Source organism: Brassica napus, chromosome C2, assembly GCF_020379485.1.
Source record: "Brassica napus cultivar Da-Ae chromosome C2, Da-Ae, whole genome shotgun sequence".
Classification (NCBI taxonomy): domain Eukaryota; kingdom Viridiplantae; phylum Streptophyta; class Magnoliopsida; order Brassicales; family Brassicaceae; genus Brassica; species Brassica napus.
The window spans coordinates 2,536,513-2,549,436 of record NC_063445.1 but is presented as its reverse complement, the minus strand read 5'-3'; the positions used below and the strand labels follow the sequence as shown (position 1 = coordinate 2,549,436).

The 12,924-nt window shown below is 34.2% G+C and overlaps 2 protein-coding genes, 1 non-coding gene and 1 pseudogene across 6 annotated transcripts; 2 read left to right on the top strand and 2 right to left on the bottom strand.

The window, feature by feature from the left end:
- Window positions 1-855: 855 nt before the first annotated feature.
- LOC106408507 lies at window positions 856-2,756 on the top strand (annotated as a pseudogene).
- Window positions 2,757-3,150: 394 nt separating this feature from the next.
- LOC125582865 lies at window positions 3,151-3,238 on the top strand. Its single transcript, XR_007320306.1, has one exon. It is a non-coding gene; the product is annotated as a small nucleolar RNA SNORD36 (small nucleolar RNA).
- A 3,026-nt stretch (window positions 3,239-6,264) lies between these two features.
- Window positions 6,265-8,737, bottom strand: LOC106409377 (protein TIFY 9-like). 4 transcript variants are annotated; one of them, XM_013850027.3, is made up of 5 exons: window positions 8,515-8,737; window positions 8,258-8,423; window positions 7,997-8,156; window positions 7,094-7,151; window positions 6,265-6,549 (listed from the first exon to the last, which is right to left on the bottom strand). In XM_013850027.3, the coding sequence occupies exons 1-5, from the start codon at window positions 8,624-8,626 to the stop codon at window positions 6,545-6,547; spliced, it is 501 nt and encodes a 166-aa protein (XP_013705481.2). In that variant the 5' UTR covers window positions 8,627-8,737; the 3' UTR covers window positions 6,265-6,544. The 4 variants fall into 4 exon arrangements, with proteins under 4 accessions (XP_013705481.2, XP_013705480.2, XP_013705478.2 ...); XM_013850026.3 differs by having other exon boundaries at window positions 7,041-7,151; window positions 8,515-8,736; XM_013850024.3 differs by having other exon boundaries at window positions 7,942-8,156; window positions 8,515-8,731.
- Window positions 8,738-10,963: 2,226 nt separating this feature from the next.
- Window positions 10,964-12,718, bottom strand: LOC106406931 (GEM-like protein 5). Its single transcript, XM_013847681.3, has 3 exons — window positions 12,177-12,718; window positions 11,433-11,707; window positions 10,964-11,354 (listed from the first exon to the last, which is right to left on the bottom strand). The coding sequence occupies exons 1-3, from the start codon at window positions 12,526-12,528 to the stop codon at window positions 11,154-11,156; spliced, it is 828 nt and encodes a 275-aa protein (XP_013703135.1). The 5' UTR covers window positions 12,529-12,718; the 3' UTR covers window positions 10,964-11,153.
- Window positions 12,719-12,924: the final 206 nt, after the last annotated feature.

Sequence of the window (12,924 nt, the reverse complement as noted above, 5' to 3'; positions counted from 1 at the left end):
TACGAATAGTTTGTGTGTATTATATATAAAACATATAGCTGAAGAGAATATTTGGAAGACATAAAAAGACAAGAAACGAACTAAAACACAAAACCATAAGCTAAAAATATATAATTTCGTCGGTTGCTGTTTTTTTTTTTTTTTTGAAAGAATGTTAAATTAATTCAAACAAAAAAAGCTGTTTTACGGTTTGTGTTACATTGGAGCAGAATTTTTTTTCTAATCAAAAGCTAAGCCTTGAATAGTTTTTTTTTCGTCGGTTGCTGTTTCGCATTGAGCCTATCACCGAGACTGTCCTTCCTGAATTGCAATCATGATCATCTGCAACTTCCATCCTATTCTTAAAATGTGCTACATTTTCTTTATTCACGGGTACAAAATAAATAATTTTAACCCTACTATGAAAAACAAAAAAAAACAAATGTTGATTACATATATAACATATGTACAGCCTTGGCTGAATTCATAAGCCCAAAAAGAGTTCGGCCCATGAAATAACATAAAAAAAACGGCACAGTTAAGTTCTCAGAAATACAGACGCTTCGTAGTCCTAATCATGGACCGAACCGAAGCAAATCCACATCTTTTTTTTTCGCACGTGCGAGGCGCGCGTTATTAGGGCATCGGTATTGAAGGGTCTTAGCAAAAATTCACACAGTTTTCGACAAAAAAAAGTATTAAAATATTTCAATAGTGTTGAATCCGCGTCGTGCGAAGTCGCAGGGAAGATCCCATATCGTTACTGTTCTGCGGGTCCCACGCCACGTGGTGGCCCGCAATTCGACGAATATTAATTTTTTTTTTTTAAATGAAACGAAAAACGAAATTAAAATAATAATAATAGGAGCATTGAGAATGGAGAAGTGAGCTTCACCAACGCTGATGGTCTTAGATTCTTATTTTATTATGTATCTCAATTTTGGTAGTTGAATGATTATTATTAACTTTTTTTTAAATTGAGTTATATTTTTGGTGAATTTATGAGGATAAGTTTTGGGTTTTACTTACAGGTTGAATGTGTTCATGGGTCATTTAAATCTCGGGGAAAGAACTATCAAAGGCTGCCTTGAAGCTTATTCTTGTAAGCAAGTGTTGTGTTTTTTCTCGGAGAATTATCTTTTTCTTGTAAAGCTAATTTTAGTTTTGTTTTTGTTTTTGGAATAGGCAAACATGCGGGAACTGATAAAAGAAATTGTCTCTTAATTTGGAGAATGAGGTCATTATGAGTTATGACTCGACTCAAGCATGTTTATTTTTGAGGGGGATTAATCATTGAACCAAGAATGTGTTTTCTATTGTTCGTGTCCAGATGCTCGACTATCTTGAGAAATCTTCCGACAGTGACTCTTCTTCACCCGTTGATCTTTTGCTAAGCAGATCTAGGTAATAAATCAATGTTACAGAGCTTTTCTGTCACCTTTCTTTTTATATATAATATATATATCCGTCTTACCTCTGTATACTGGTGCTTATTAACAGTCGAAAGGCTTTGATCTACTTGGTTCTCACACTCTATCAGATGTATCCAGACTACGACTTCAGGTAATCAGTTATGTGTTTGTAAAATCTTATAAGGGAGGGGGGATTATATGGGTAATGTTCATTGTCAGCTTCTTTGGCGACATGGCAACCCGCTATATATAATCCCCATTTTATAATCTTTGTGGGAGTGTTGTCAGAAAGGTTTAACCAACGGTTCTTTGAACCGTTGCTTGCTGAGAGTTCAGTTCTCTCCATTGCCCCCCCCCCCCCCCCCCCCCCCCCAAAAAAAATCTAAACTAAACCGGTTGTGTGAAAGGTCCATGAAGTGTCTGATTGAACTTGAAGGAGTCCATCTAATCTATGTATATAACTCTATCACTATTGTATTGTTTTTTTTTTCCTATTGTGTTTTTTTTTTGTTTCCAGCGCTGTGAAAGCACATCAGTTTTTCTCGGAGGAAAGCTGGGACACGTTTACTCAGATTTTTAGCAACTACATGTTTGAAGCTTCTAAGGTATTTCAAATGTTCACCTTTTAGCAACTCAGTTACAGAAAAGCATTTTTTTTTTCTTTTTCTCATAAGCTTCTATAATATTATCATATATCTGCTTTTGTACGAATGGACTGAGAGGAATGAGGATGGTTCCTTACTTGAGGGAATGTACGAGGCTCTTGATGAGGTAAGCTCACTGTTGTAATAAGATACATTAGAAGCTGGGCAAGAGTAATGGTAAGAACCAAGTCATTTAAATGTGACGCAGGTTGTAAAGCTAGCTGAATGTGAGATATATGTGTACAACCCTAATCCTAATGCTGATCCTTTCCTCGAAGAAGGAGCAATGTAAGTTACAACAGCTTTACTTTTTACGCTGATTGTTAACTAAAAGGCTGCATAAGGTTAAGATTGATTACCAAGTTTGCCTTGTCTTCTCTCAGAGCCTCTCTAACTCTTAAAATGCCTGTTGCAGTAACCTTGGCATACGATGCATTTCTGGCTGACACACCTCCGTATGGAGAAGATGATGAAGAGATCTTTGAGGACATGGATATGTGATGATCGATCTCTCTATCTTCATGCTCTGTTATATCATCAGTGTTAGATGTTATGCTCTTTAGTGTTTAGACATGTGAATCCAAGGTTTAAGCTCTTCGCTTTCCTTTTATATGTGTAAGTTAAACCTAACTATAACTCTTTACCATGTCATGTGTAATAAGCTTATCAGACTTTCTTGTAATCTGAGGATTCCTAAATGAAGAGACAAAAAGTTGAGATTTGTGTTTATGCTCTTTGATTCCGTCGGGTTGGTTTTACACATTCTCATCAAAGAATCTTTCTGATCACTGGTTTAGTGATTCGAACCGGTCGATTAGAAGAGCTTATCATTTGACGAAGTCTTTTAAGAAAAAAGACAAGCATTAGCCCATGAGATATGGGCCGAGTACTCTGAATCTGATAACTCAATCCATACTAGGGCTTCTGTGAGTCTCGCCCTATAAAGCAAAGTTTTAGCTGCCGTACCATTCAGACACAATCTACCAGTTCTCTGTCTTTAGGATTTTCATCTCCATTTTGTGCTTTATTTTCTCATCTCTCTTTAGGACTATTTCAGAAGTTTTTGGTTATGTTGTTTTGGGAATCTAATACTTTAATTTCGACGGAATGAATCGGAGCAGATGATGATTTTTTTGCACAACAACAGTGCTTCCTAATTACCATGCGGATTATATAAATCGAGCTTTTTAAAACTGATGCTCCGATCCATTCAATCTAATAATTGAAACGTTTGCTTCATTTATCTCTTGCTTTTTGTTTATTTTAGATGAAATCTGTCGAATTGTTTTCTAGCGTTCTTGTCAATATGGAATGAACAGTTTTGATAAACATAAGTCTGGTTTCTTTACAGAAGAAAGACTAAACGATTTTGTAAAGATGTTTTAAAAGTTTATATGTGATTCCAGTATTTGTTCTCAAATAACTGTGAGTCAGTTATCTCCGGTTTTGATTAGTAATAACGAATAGATGTGAGCTTTCAAACAAATTAAACTTTGGTGTTCAATCGGTGTACTTTTGACTGACTGAATTCATTCTAAACTAGTGAAACTGTAATGATCAAATAGTTAACTAATACAAGACATTTCGTTTGCTATATCTATTACATATATGGAAACAAATTAAAACAGAAAGAGAGAGTTGCGTATTTGCATATTAATACCAGCTAGTTTGACAGAATCGGAGAAACCGGCGAGTAATATTTATGGGTTTTAATTTCTAGTCATGCTTATTTTTCGGGTCACATACTAATCAGTTTTTATCTTGAAAAGAAGTGAACTCCATTTATTCCTAAACCGCAATGATCATGTGTTCAGTTTTCTGTTCAAACAAATATTTGTAATATGCCCAAGTATCTGAAATGGACACGCATCGTCAAAGCATGGCCCTTTTAACTATCAACAGTAACAAATATTATTTTTTCGGGCAACGAAAGCTTAGATTAGGATAGTGTGCTTACACTAAGCCCAAAATGGAGAGGTTCATGCATGAGCAGGTGCCGGTGTAGCAGTACTAGCAGATGATGGTGTCCGGCGGCTGAGACCGCATCGGAGGGTTCAGAGGTCAATGTGAAGAGAACAGTACACATTAGATGATCAACAGTGACATAAACTTATATTGGTTTCAACTTCTATTGTGAAGACAGCAGTACACATTAAATTATATCATTGTGGCATGCGAATTGCTATTCAAAAATATACTATATGCTAAATTGCTAAAGTACAACCTATCATCATGATTTTTTTTTCCGAAAGAATGTTAAAATTATTTATCTCCAAAACATTTTTGCAATAACTGTGAACTTTGATTTAAGTTTTTTTTTTTAATTCTTTTTAGATAGTGAAAGTGAAAACACATCTAACTATCTACTCTCGTAGAGCAAATCATCATGATTTTCACCCTCAAATATTCAAATTGCAGAAATTAGGTATCAATATTAACAGTATTTTGGTTTCAATTGAAAAAGGCAACATTAAATGGTGGTCCGGAGTATATGAATTGGTATTGTTTCTTTAATGCGGACAAACCATGCTCTGTTAATGCTAGTGATGGATACTATTCAATGGAAGTGGTATTGGTTTAAAAGAAGGCACACAAAGTACGCTCACTTTATCCTTCAATTTATGTTTATCCCAATTTACAGTTCCACCAAGACCAAACTCGTGCCACGTCTAGGACTTTTGAGCATAAAAGACCCATTAGTCGGCAAGACGTGACCGTATTGTTTTAACTAACATACATTCACGTGTTTCCTAAAATAATTTCCATTATAATACATATTCTCTAACGACAAAACTAGACCAAACAAGATATATAATCATAGACGCAAAGTTAAAACATGATAATAGACACATTTAATTTGGAACAATACTTAGGTTCACTTTAGGTTCACTCCTCTGGTGAACGATTAAATTCACCACTCTTCATATCCAACCAAAATACGTTGTAAGAATAGTTTAAAAAGGCAATAAAAATAAAAAAATAAATAGCTCGAAAAAAAATAATACCGACATTAATTAGCGCCATCTGCAAAATTTTAAATTCTAAAAACCTAAACTCTAAAACCATAAACCCTAAATCCAAAACACTAAATCATAAACCCCAATCCTAAAATCTAAACCCTAAATTTTAAACCCTAAACCCAAACTCTACGCAATAAACCCTAAACCCTAAATCTAAACCCTAAAGCCTGAATCCAAAACTCTAAACCCTAAACCCTAAACCCTAAATCCTTAAATCTAAACCCTAAATCCTAAACCCTAAACCCAAAATTTTAAATCTTAAAACCAAACCCTAAATCATAAACCCTAAATTCTAAACCTAAAACTTTAAATCTTAAACCCAAACCATAAATCATAAACCCTAAACCCAAACCTCTAAACCTCTAAACCGTAAACCTTAATCTTATTAACTAGCAGATGGGTTTATGGTCTAAAGGTTTGGGTTTAGGGTTTATGATTTAAAGGTTTGGGTTTAGGGTTTATGATTTAGAGTTTAGGGTTTAGGATTTGAAGTTTTGAGTTTAGAGTTTAAGATTTGAGTTTAGGGTTTAGGATTTAGAGTTTAGATTTTAGGGTTTAGGGTTTAGAATTGTGGGTTTAGGGTTTAGATTTTAGGATTTAAGGTTTATTGTTTAGAGTTTGGGTTTAAGCCTTAAGATTTAGGGTTTAGATTTTAGGATTGAGATTTATGGTTTAGTGTTTCATGTTTAGGATTTATGGTTTTAGAGTTTAGGTTTTTAGACGGCGTTAATTAATGTCGGTGTTGTTTTTTCAGCTATTTTTTTAAAAAAATTATTGTTTTTTTCAACTATTCTTACAAGGCACTTTGATTAGTTACGAAGAGTGTGGTGAATTTAACCATTCAGCACGGAGATGCACCTAAGTATTGTTCTTTAATTTGAATACGCAATCGGAAACTTCACATGAAGCCAAGAGGCGTTTCTTTTCCAAGTACTAAATATTACAAAAAAAAATAGTGTAAATACCGTCTTACGTTGAGCTAGTTGAGCGTTAAGCAATGAATTGACGGTTTTTATTTGTGTTTGGTTCTTTGGTAGTTGTTGGTTCTGGAAGTGTTTAATATGATGACCTTGTTTCCTAGTTTGTGGGCTTTTTGTCTTTAGAAATTGTATGTCCATCGATTTGTGGCTTATAGATCTACGATGGTCTGGTATGCTGTTTATGTCAACTTTTTGGTTATCCTAAGAATAGGATGAATAGTACACGAAATAGTGGAAACATTAGCTAATAGATAATAACACAAATTGTGTCCGAGTCTTGACATTAGAGATAATAATAATCATTTAAGAAGATGGCAACATACTTATATAAGATACTGTATATTCTTAAGAAAGAAACGTAATATACTGAAGCTGTGTAGTGAGATTCCAAAAGATTTGGGGAGAAGCCAAATGCAAGATGAACTGGTTTGGTTTCAAGTCTCAGTCAAAAAAGAAAGAGATGAGAGTTTCGTTTTAGGCTGATGTCGGAAAGTAAGGACATGTTGATACTAATCTGCAAACACAAGCAAACAAAAAGAAAAGGAAATGTGAGAACGCGTTTTATAGTAACAGTAACTTATTTAGAACACGTCAATCTTTCTTGGCCGCATGGTACGAATAATACTAACAAATGTTCAGTTACTTTCGGTGTTTCTTCTCATTTTCTCATCATTAATTTTATAAATCATTTTTAAAAGATACCACTTGTCGGATCGGAAGTAAACAAAAAGTCAACACGTTTTTGAAGTTCCACAATAACCTTTTTTTTTATCAAACGAAGTTCCACAGTAACCTAAGCTTTTAAAAATACATGTATAGCTCGACAATGTCTACGTAGAAGCATGTGCTTCGCTGAACAACCACATGCATATCTAAAAGTTGTATTGAGTAAAAAAAAAAGTTGTATTGAGTAAAAGAGGCACCACTCCTAATAATTTATCATGGGTTTTGAATGAAAGATTTATAAAAATGGGTAAAGGTCGACACAGAGAAAGAATAATAAACCTTTTAGTTTAATTGTTTTGGGGTTAATCCTTGGAAGGTAGGAGAGCAATTACCTCTCCTTGCGCTTCTCAAGAAACCTTTGTAGTGACTTTCTCCTTGCGATGGGAAGATCTGCACACGCACAAAAAGAACACTTCCTGATCAGAAACAATTGGTTACACTTTCAACTCCCAATTCATAACAAGTTAACAGATTTTGTTATAGACAAAATCCAAAATCATAAGTTGGAAAGGATTTTGAATATATAAGAGAGATGGACAAATTCAATTATTACTAATTGATTTTATGTTAAAAACTCATCTAAAATAATATAGTATAAGAATCCGATCTACACAGTCTAGTCTAATCCAATCCATAATAAAATTTAGCTCAAAGTTTGCCCATAGCTTCTTCAGGTATTCTAAGATTGATATTCAAATAAATCATCTAGAGAAGTTTCACATGGGAAGTTAAAAGATATCTTAAATACTCCCTCCGTTTCATAATACTTGATGTTTTGTAATAGTGCACAAAGATTAAGAAAATTACATTTCTCTAGAAAAATATTTTAAAGATATAATTTTAAAATCAGTTAGCCAATTATAAAAAAGACTATAAAATCTAATTGGTTGAACAGTTTCCAATAAAGTTAAAGTTAACCTTAAAATCTCAAAACTTCCTTAAAATCTCAAAACTTCATGTAAATTGAAACAAAACAAACCTTTTAAAACATCATCTATATTGAAACGGAGAGAGTAGTATATAAAGATATCAAAGTTCAAAGATAAATAAAAAAAAACAATTAGTTGGTTCGTCCGGTCCATGGTTTTGGTCATTTTTCTATATAGATGTTCATGTTGCTAACAAAAAACCCTTTTTAAATTACTTGCACTAGGTGACTCACTATTAATTTATTACTAACCTCCTTCTAGATTCTTGCCAAAGAGCTTTGACCTTAGAGTGGTCGGAGGGATTACCGAAAGATCTTTCTCCACCGATTTGTCTTTCTCTGGTGTTGTCTGCATGGCAACCTTCAAAATACCCTCAGCCTTGTTAGGAGACACTTGGAAAACGGAGACGGTTCCATTGTAGAAAATGGTCATAGGAACAGTTCCAGAGACAAGTTCCATACTAGGCCTGAGGAAATATTTTGTTGCAAACAAAGAATAACAAATATTATTATGTTTTATTCTTTGGTGCGCTAAAATGACAAAATATTTTTATAAAAAAATAAAAACCTGGAAAGAGGCACGTGGACAGGAGAAGACGGTATTTGAGGATGATCCTCCTTGGGAGTAGATGGAACAGAAGGCGATCTGGTGGATGACTCGGAACGGTTAGCACCAGAAGCCAACAGTGATTTGATAATCTCCGGATCTATCTTAGATATCGCACCTTGCATTTCTGTAATGAAAGTTCAAACCAAATGGTTCAGGACAAGATAAATTAAAACAAGAAGAAGAATATGAGAAAGATAAAAAAGGTAAAAACGAACCTCGGAAACTGCGACGACGGTCGAGAGTTTTCTTGAACTTGGGCTTTGGAGCGTTATTGGTCTGATTCTTGTCAAGACCGAAGAAGTCGAGCTCTGTGGTAACTTTAGACATGTTTTGTCTGTTTTCCCGATGAAGCAGAGAGATCAAGAAATAGATCAGAGACCGAGAGAGAGAGAAGGGACGCGAGAAGAAGTAATGATAAAAGGATATATTTCATGAACTTTTGAAAGAATTAATAATGTGTATCGGTCAGATATAACGCACGAGGTTTATGCCTTCTTTTTCTTTATTTATTTTTATTTTTGCGTTACTCCCAACCTCCACTTAACTACTATTTTAATGATAAAAACACATGTTAATGGCATCGTAAAAAATATATTTTAACATTCATCGAGAAATAACACAAGGTCCAGTCATACGTTTTTATCTTATAAAATATCTTCAAATCGTATTGGATCCCGGATTTTTTGTGTTATATGTACGGTCACCTTGGGTTCTTCTGACATTGTACGTTCCCTTTTTTTTTTAATTTAAGATCTATTTCGTTTTCAAACATGCTTTTGGAATTAATTTCTTAATATTTTTTTTTCTTATGAATTTTCCTATTTGTTAAACATGATCACTACTACTTTTTGCAGTATTCTTTTCGTATTTGTAATGTATTGCATGTATTTCACAGCAAATAGAACAATATGCTACTTTAGTGACCGTCCAAACATGTATTTCCTTATAATGTTCACCATGGATTACTCAGGCATTGTTTTCTCGGTTTAATACTCAGACATTGTTCGTTTTCTACTGTAATATTATTGTATCTTCTAAAACCATTTCTTCTGCTTATGAGCATTATATTTATTAATATAAACCATTAGTAAATTACCATTTTCATTTCAAGCATTCACTCGGTAATTATAATGTCTTAGCATGTAGGTCAATTTACACATTTTCACTAGAAAAGACCTGCATGTAGCACCATACTATTACATATTACAATTTCAGTCGTTTTTATTACTTCGATATTTGCAAAAGTATGAATATAAAGTAACTTTGTTTTAATAGTTGTGTTCGCTTTTTTTTACAACTTAGTCTTAACTAGTTAAGAAATATACTGATTTACAACTTACTTTTACAACTCTAAAATTGTCGTGATTATTGGAGTTTGGTATGCATGTTCAGATAAAAACAAATGAATAAGAAAAATGAAAGAGAAAGAGTCGGATGCATTTTTTTCACGTGTTGAAAATAGATGGAGTTAAAGTCAAGACATCACTAACAAGGTGCACTTCTCCTTCTCATAAGTCTTTAGGGTTTTCGTCGCTTTTTCTCATTTCCTCAAATTCTGACCTCTCTTTCTCTCTCTATTCTTCTCTTATCTTCCTTGAATGGGATTATCTCTTATTAACTCCATTCATCTCACGTTTTATCTGTACTGGTGATTTGACGTCAATATATAATGTCAAGCTAACCAACTCGACACTCTTATCTACCTTCCACAGATCAACTTGCCCTTCTTTTGGTCTTTAATCTCATCTAGACAAATTATAAACATTATTCATTTATCTCAACTAATATATCATGCCATTCCTAAATTCTGAAATAAAGTTGATAGGGGTGTCAAATTATGTTTCTTTTTGTTTGTGTCAAGATTCATACCTCTAAACGTGTTACAACCTAACTTTGTAGTGAAATATAGAACAATAAATATATCAAAATTTAAAATGTATCATATCTAGATTACAATCGGGGAAAATTTCAAGAAAAAGGTTAAAACTTATAAAATAAACAAATGTTAAACATCAATAATTCAATATAGGTATTTTAATATGTTATATAATAAAAAAAATTACATGGAACCTGTGACGTTTTTTTGCTTTAGAGAAAGTAAGGTTTCATAAATAGTTTTTCATCACAAACAAAATTATATCCCAATATTATACAAGCATCTTGTATTTAAAAATGATTCATATGAAATAAGAAAAATGTTGCCATTTTTGTTTACAAGTTTTGTGTGTGTTTACAAAATTACAAAATTATAAGGAAGAGAATGGTTTTGAGTTTGATTTATAGTAGGAACAAAATGGTTTTGTCTAGGCAATTTAAATTTATAGCCTTCGGGTCCAAAAATTTAAGTTTTATTGGGCTTCCAGTGAAACTAATGCCCAAAACTATATTTTCATCCTAAAAAGCCGAAAGGGACACTTTCTTATCATTTCAGGAGTGATTGCCTGTTTCTTTCTGTAAATTATGTATGGATGGAGGAGTGGAGACGTTAAAGGAAACTAGTGCCCGTGAGAAGATAAAGAACACGTTCTTATCTACTGACTCTTTACATATCACTCATTAAACATATGCTCTATGTTAGAAGTTGAGCCTAAATCGCCTTAACAACTAAAGAAAAAACAAGAAGAGGCATAAAGCATAACCAAATCCGGAAAGGGGTATGCAAACTATTACAAAAGGATTTATAAATAAGAAAAGCAACTCTAATCAACACATATATGTATATTCAAGACTTGCAAAACTCCAACTCTGGTATAGGATTTATATGAACATATAAAAACATCAGCAGCAGAAACCAACCACACACATACAAAAAACAAAGCAATATTAAAAGACACAAACATTGTGATATATTTCTCTAACCAGACGCAGAGGTACGAGCGGTTTGAGAGTCCGAGACACTAGTCAGCAAATGATGAGAAGCCTTCTCGTAATTAACAAAACCCATGAACCAGAAGTCATGTCCATCCACCGTCGTCAACTGAATATACTTCTCAGGTGGATCCTCCTTCACCACCACCGGGTTTACCGTCGCAATATTCACCAACGGTACCACCACCTGCCCAAAAACCATCAAACATCAATTAAAATTATAGAAACGTTTTTCTTTTTACAAAACATGACTTGACTAACTTACCCTGTAGTAACTCCAAGCTTCTTGTCCTGAAGGCGCTGTGAAGAAGAGAGGACGGTCGCTACAAAAAGCAACGCGAACATTAGAGAGATACAAAGTTCCAGCGACAGGGCCTGTCGTAGTCGAGAGATAACATGCAAAAGTCTTCTTCAGCTTCTCGTTCGGATCCGTTCCGAATATCTGTCTGAAGAGAGACTCGAAACCTCCCTTTGTTATCGCTTTCACCGTCAAGTTAGCCTTTCCCCACGCCGTTTCCTGCATAGACGGTCCCGTCTTCACTGCACAAACAAGAACCGTCAAAAATTCATCAACATTGGCTAGTGGTATAATATTATTAACTTAGCCAATAAGTTTATTTATACAAATATATTACTTTCTATCAAACTCTTTAGAGCATTTTCAACCCAAATCTATCTTTTTCTATAAAACATAGTAAATTTTTTTATAGATTAACTTTTGCTTCAAGCTCTAATTGTATGACTCAATAGAGGAGAATATAATAAGTATATCATCTTTTTACTTTAAAAATAGAATTACTGAAGAAAAACAAAATTACATCGGAGATGGTCTAATACATAAATGCTAAATTTCCTAATAACTATATGAAAATATGCTTTAACCAATCTCGTAATTCCCCATATATTGATTATGTGAATGAATTAATATTTTTTTTTACTTCCCACAGAGATTTAACTCAATCAAGAATTAATAGAACTAAAACAAAAAATGATCTAGAAGGAGACTTACGATTGTGCCAGATGTTGCGAGCTACGGTTTCAGCCTTCCTGCTCCAAGTATGGAACATTCCGATGACGGGCTCGAGAGGGTTGTTAGACGGAGGATGTTCAACAGGAGAGTAAACGATGTAAGGTTGGTACGGCATCTGCCGGTTATCACCAGCGACCCAAGCAGCTGCCTGCTGGTTATCGGGGTGAGCCACCGGTTCAGCCGGAGCTCCCATCACGTGAGTACCCCATTTCTTCTTATCCGGAGACGACGAAGAACGCTGTTCTTGTGGTGGATCCTCTGTTTCTAGTGTTTTGGGATGTTCTTGATCAACGATCTGAGGCTTGTGAGTCTCTTCTTGGGATCCTGTCATAGCTGAAAATTATCTTGTAGTTTTGGCGGATGATTCGAGAATGTTGAGATGTGTGTTTGTGGTTTGCGATTTGACTTTGAGAATTAATATATATAAGTGGGTAACACGAATATTAAACGCGGTTTGGGGTGTGTTGCCTTTGGGATGAAGAGTCGTACTTTCTAGGCTTGAATCTAGATAGACTTATTCTTAACCAATAAGAATATCGAAGACAAGGATTACAGAAACATACTAGAAAGGTTGACGTGTCGGCGACAAGGACTGTCTTACGTAGTAGGTAGGAAAAAGCCTAAAAGGGCCATTTTGTTCAAGCATGGACACGCAATGTACGAAAAGTTCGATTATTAGGCCTATTGGGCCCTATTTGGGTTTTAAATTCTTAATAAGAAGGCCCAT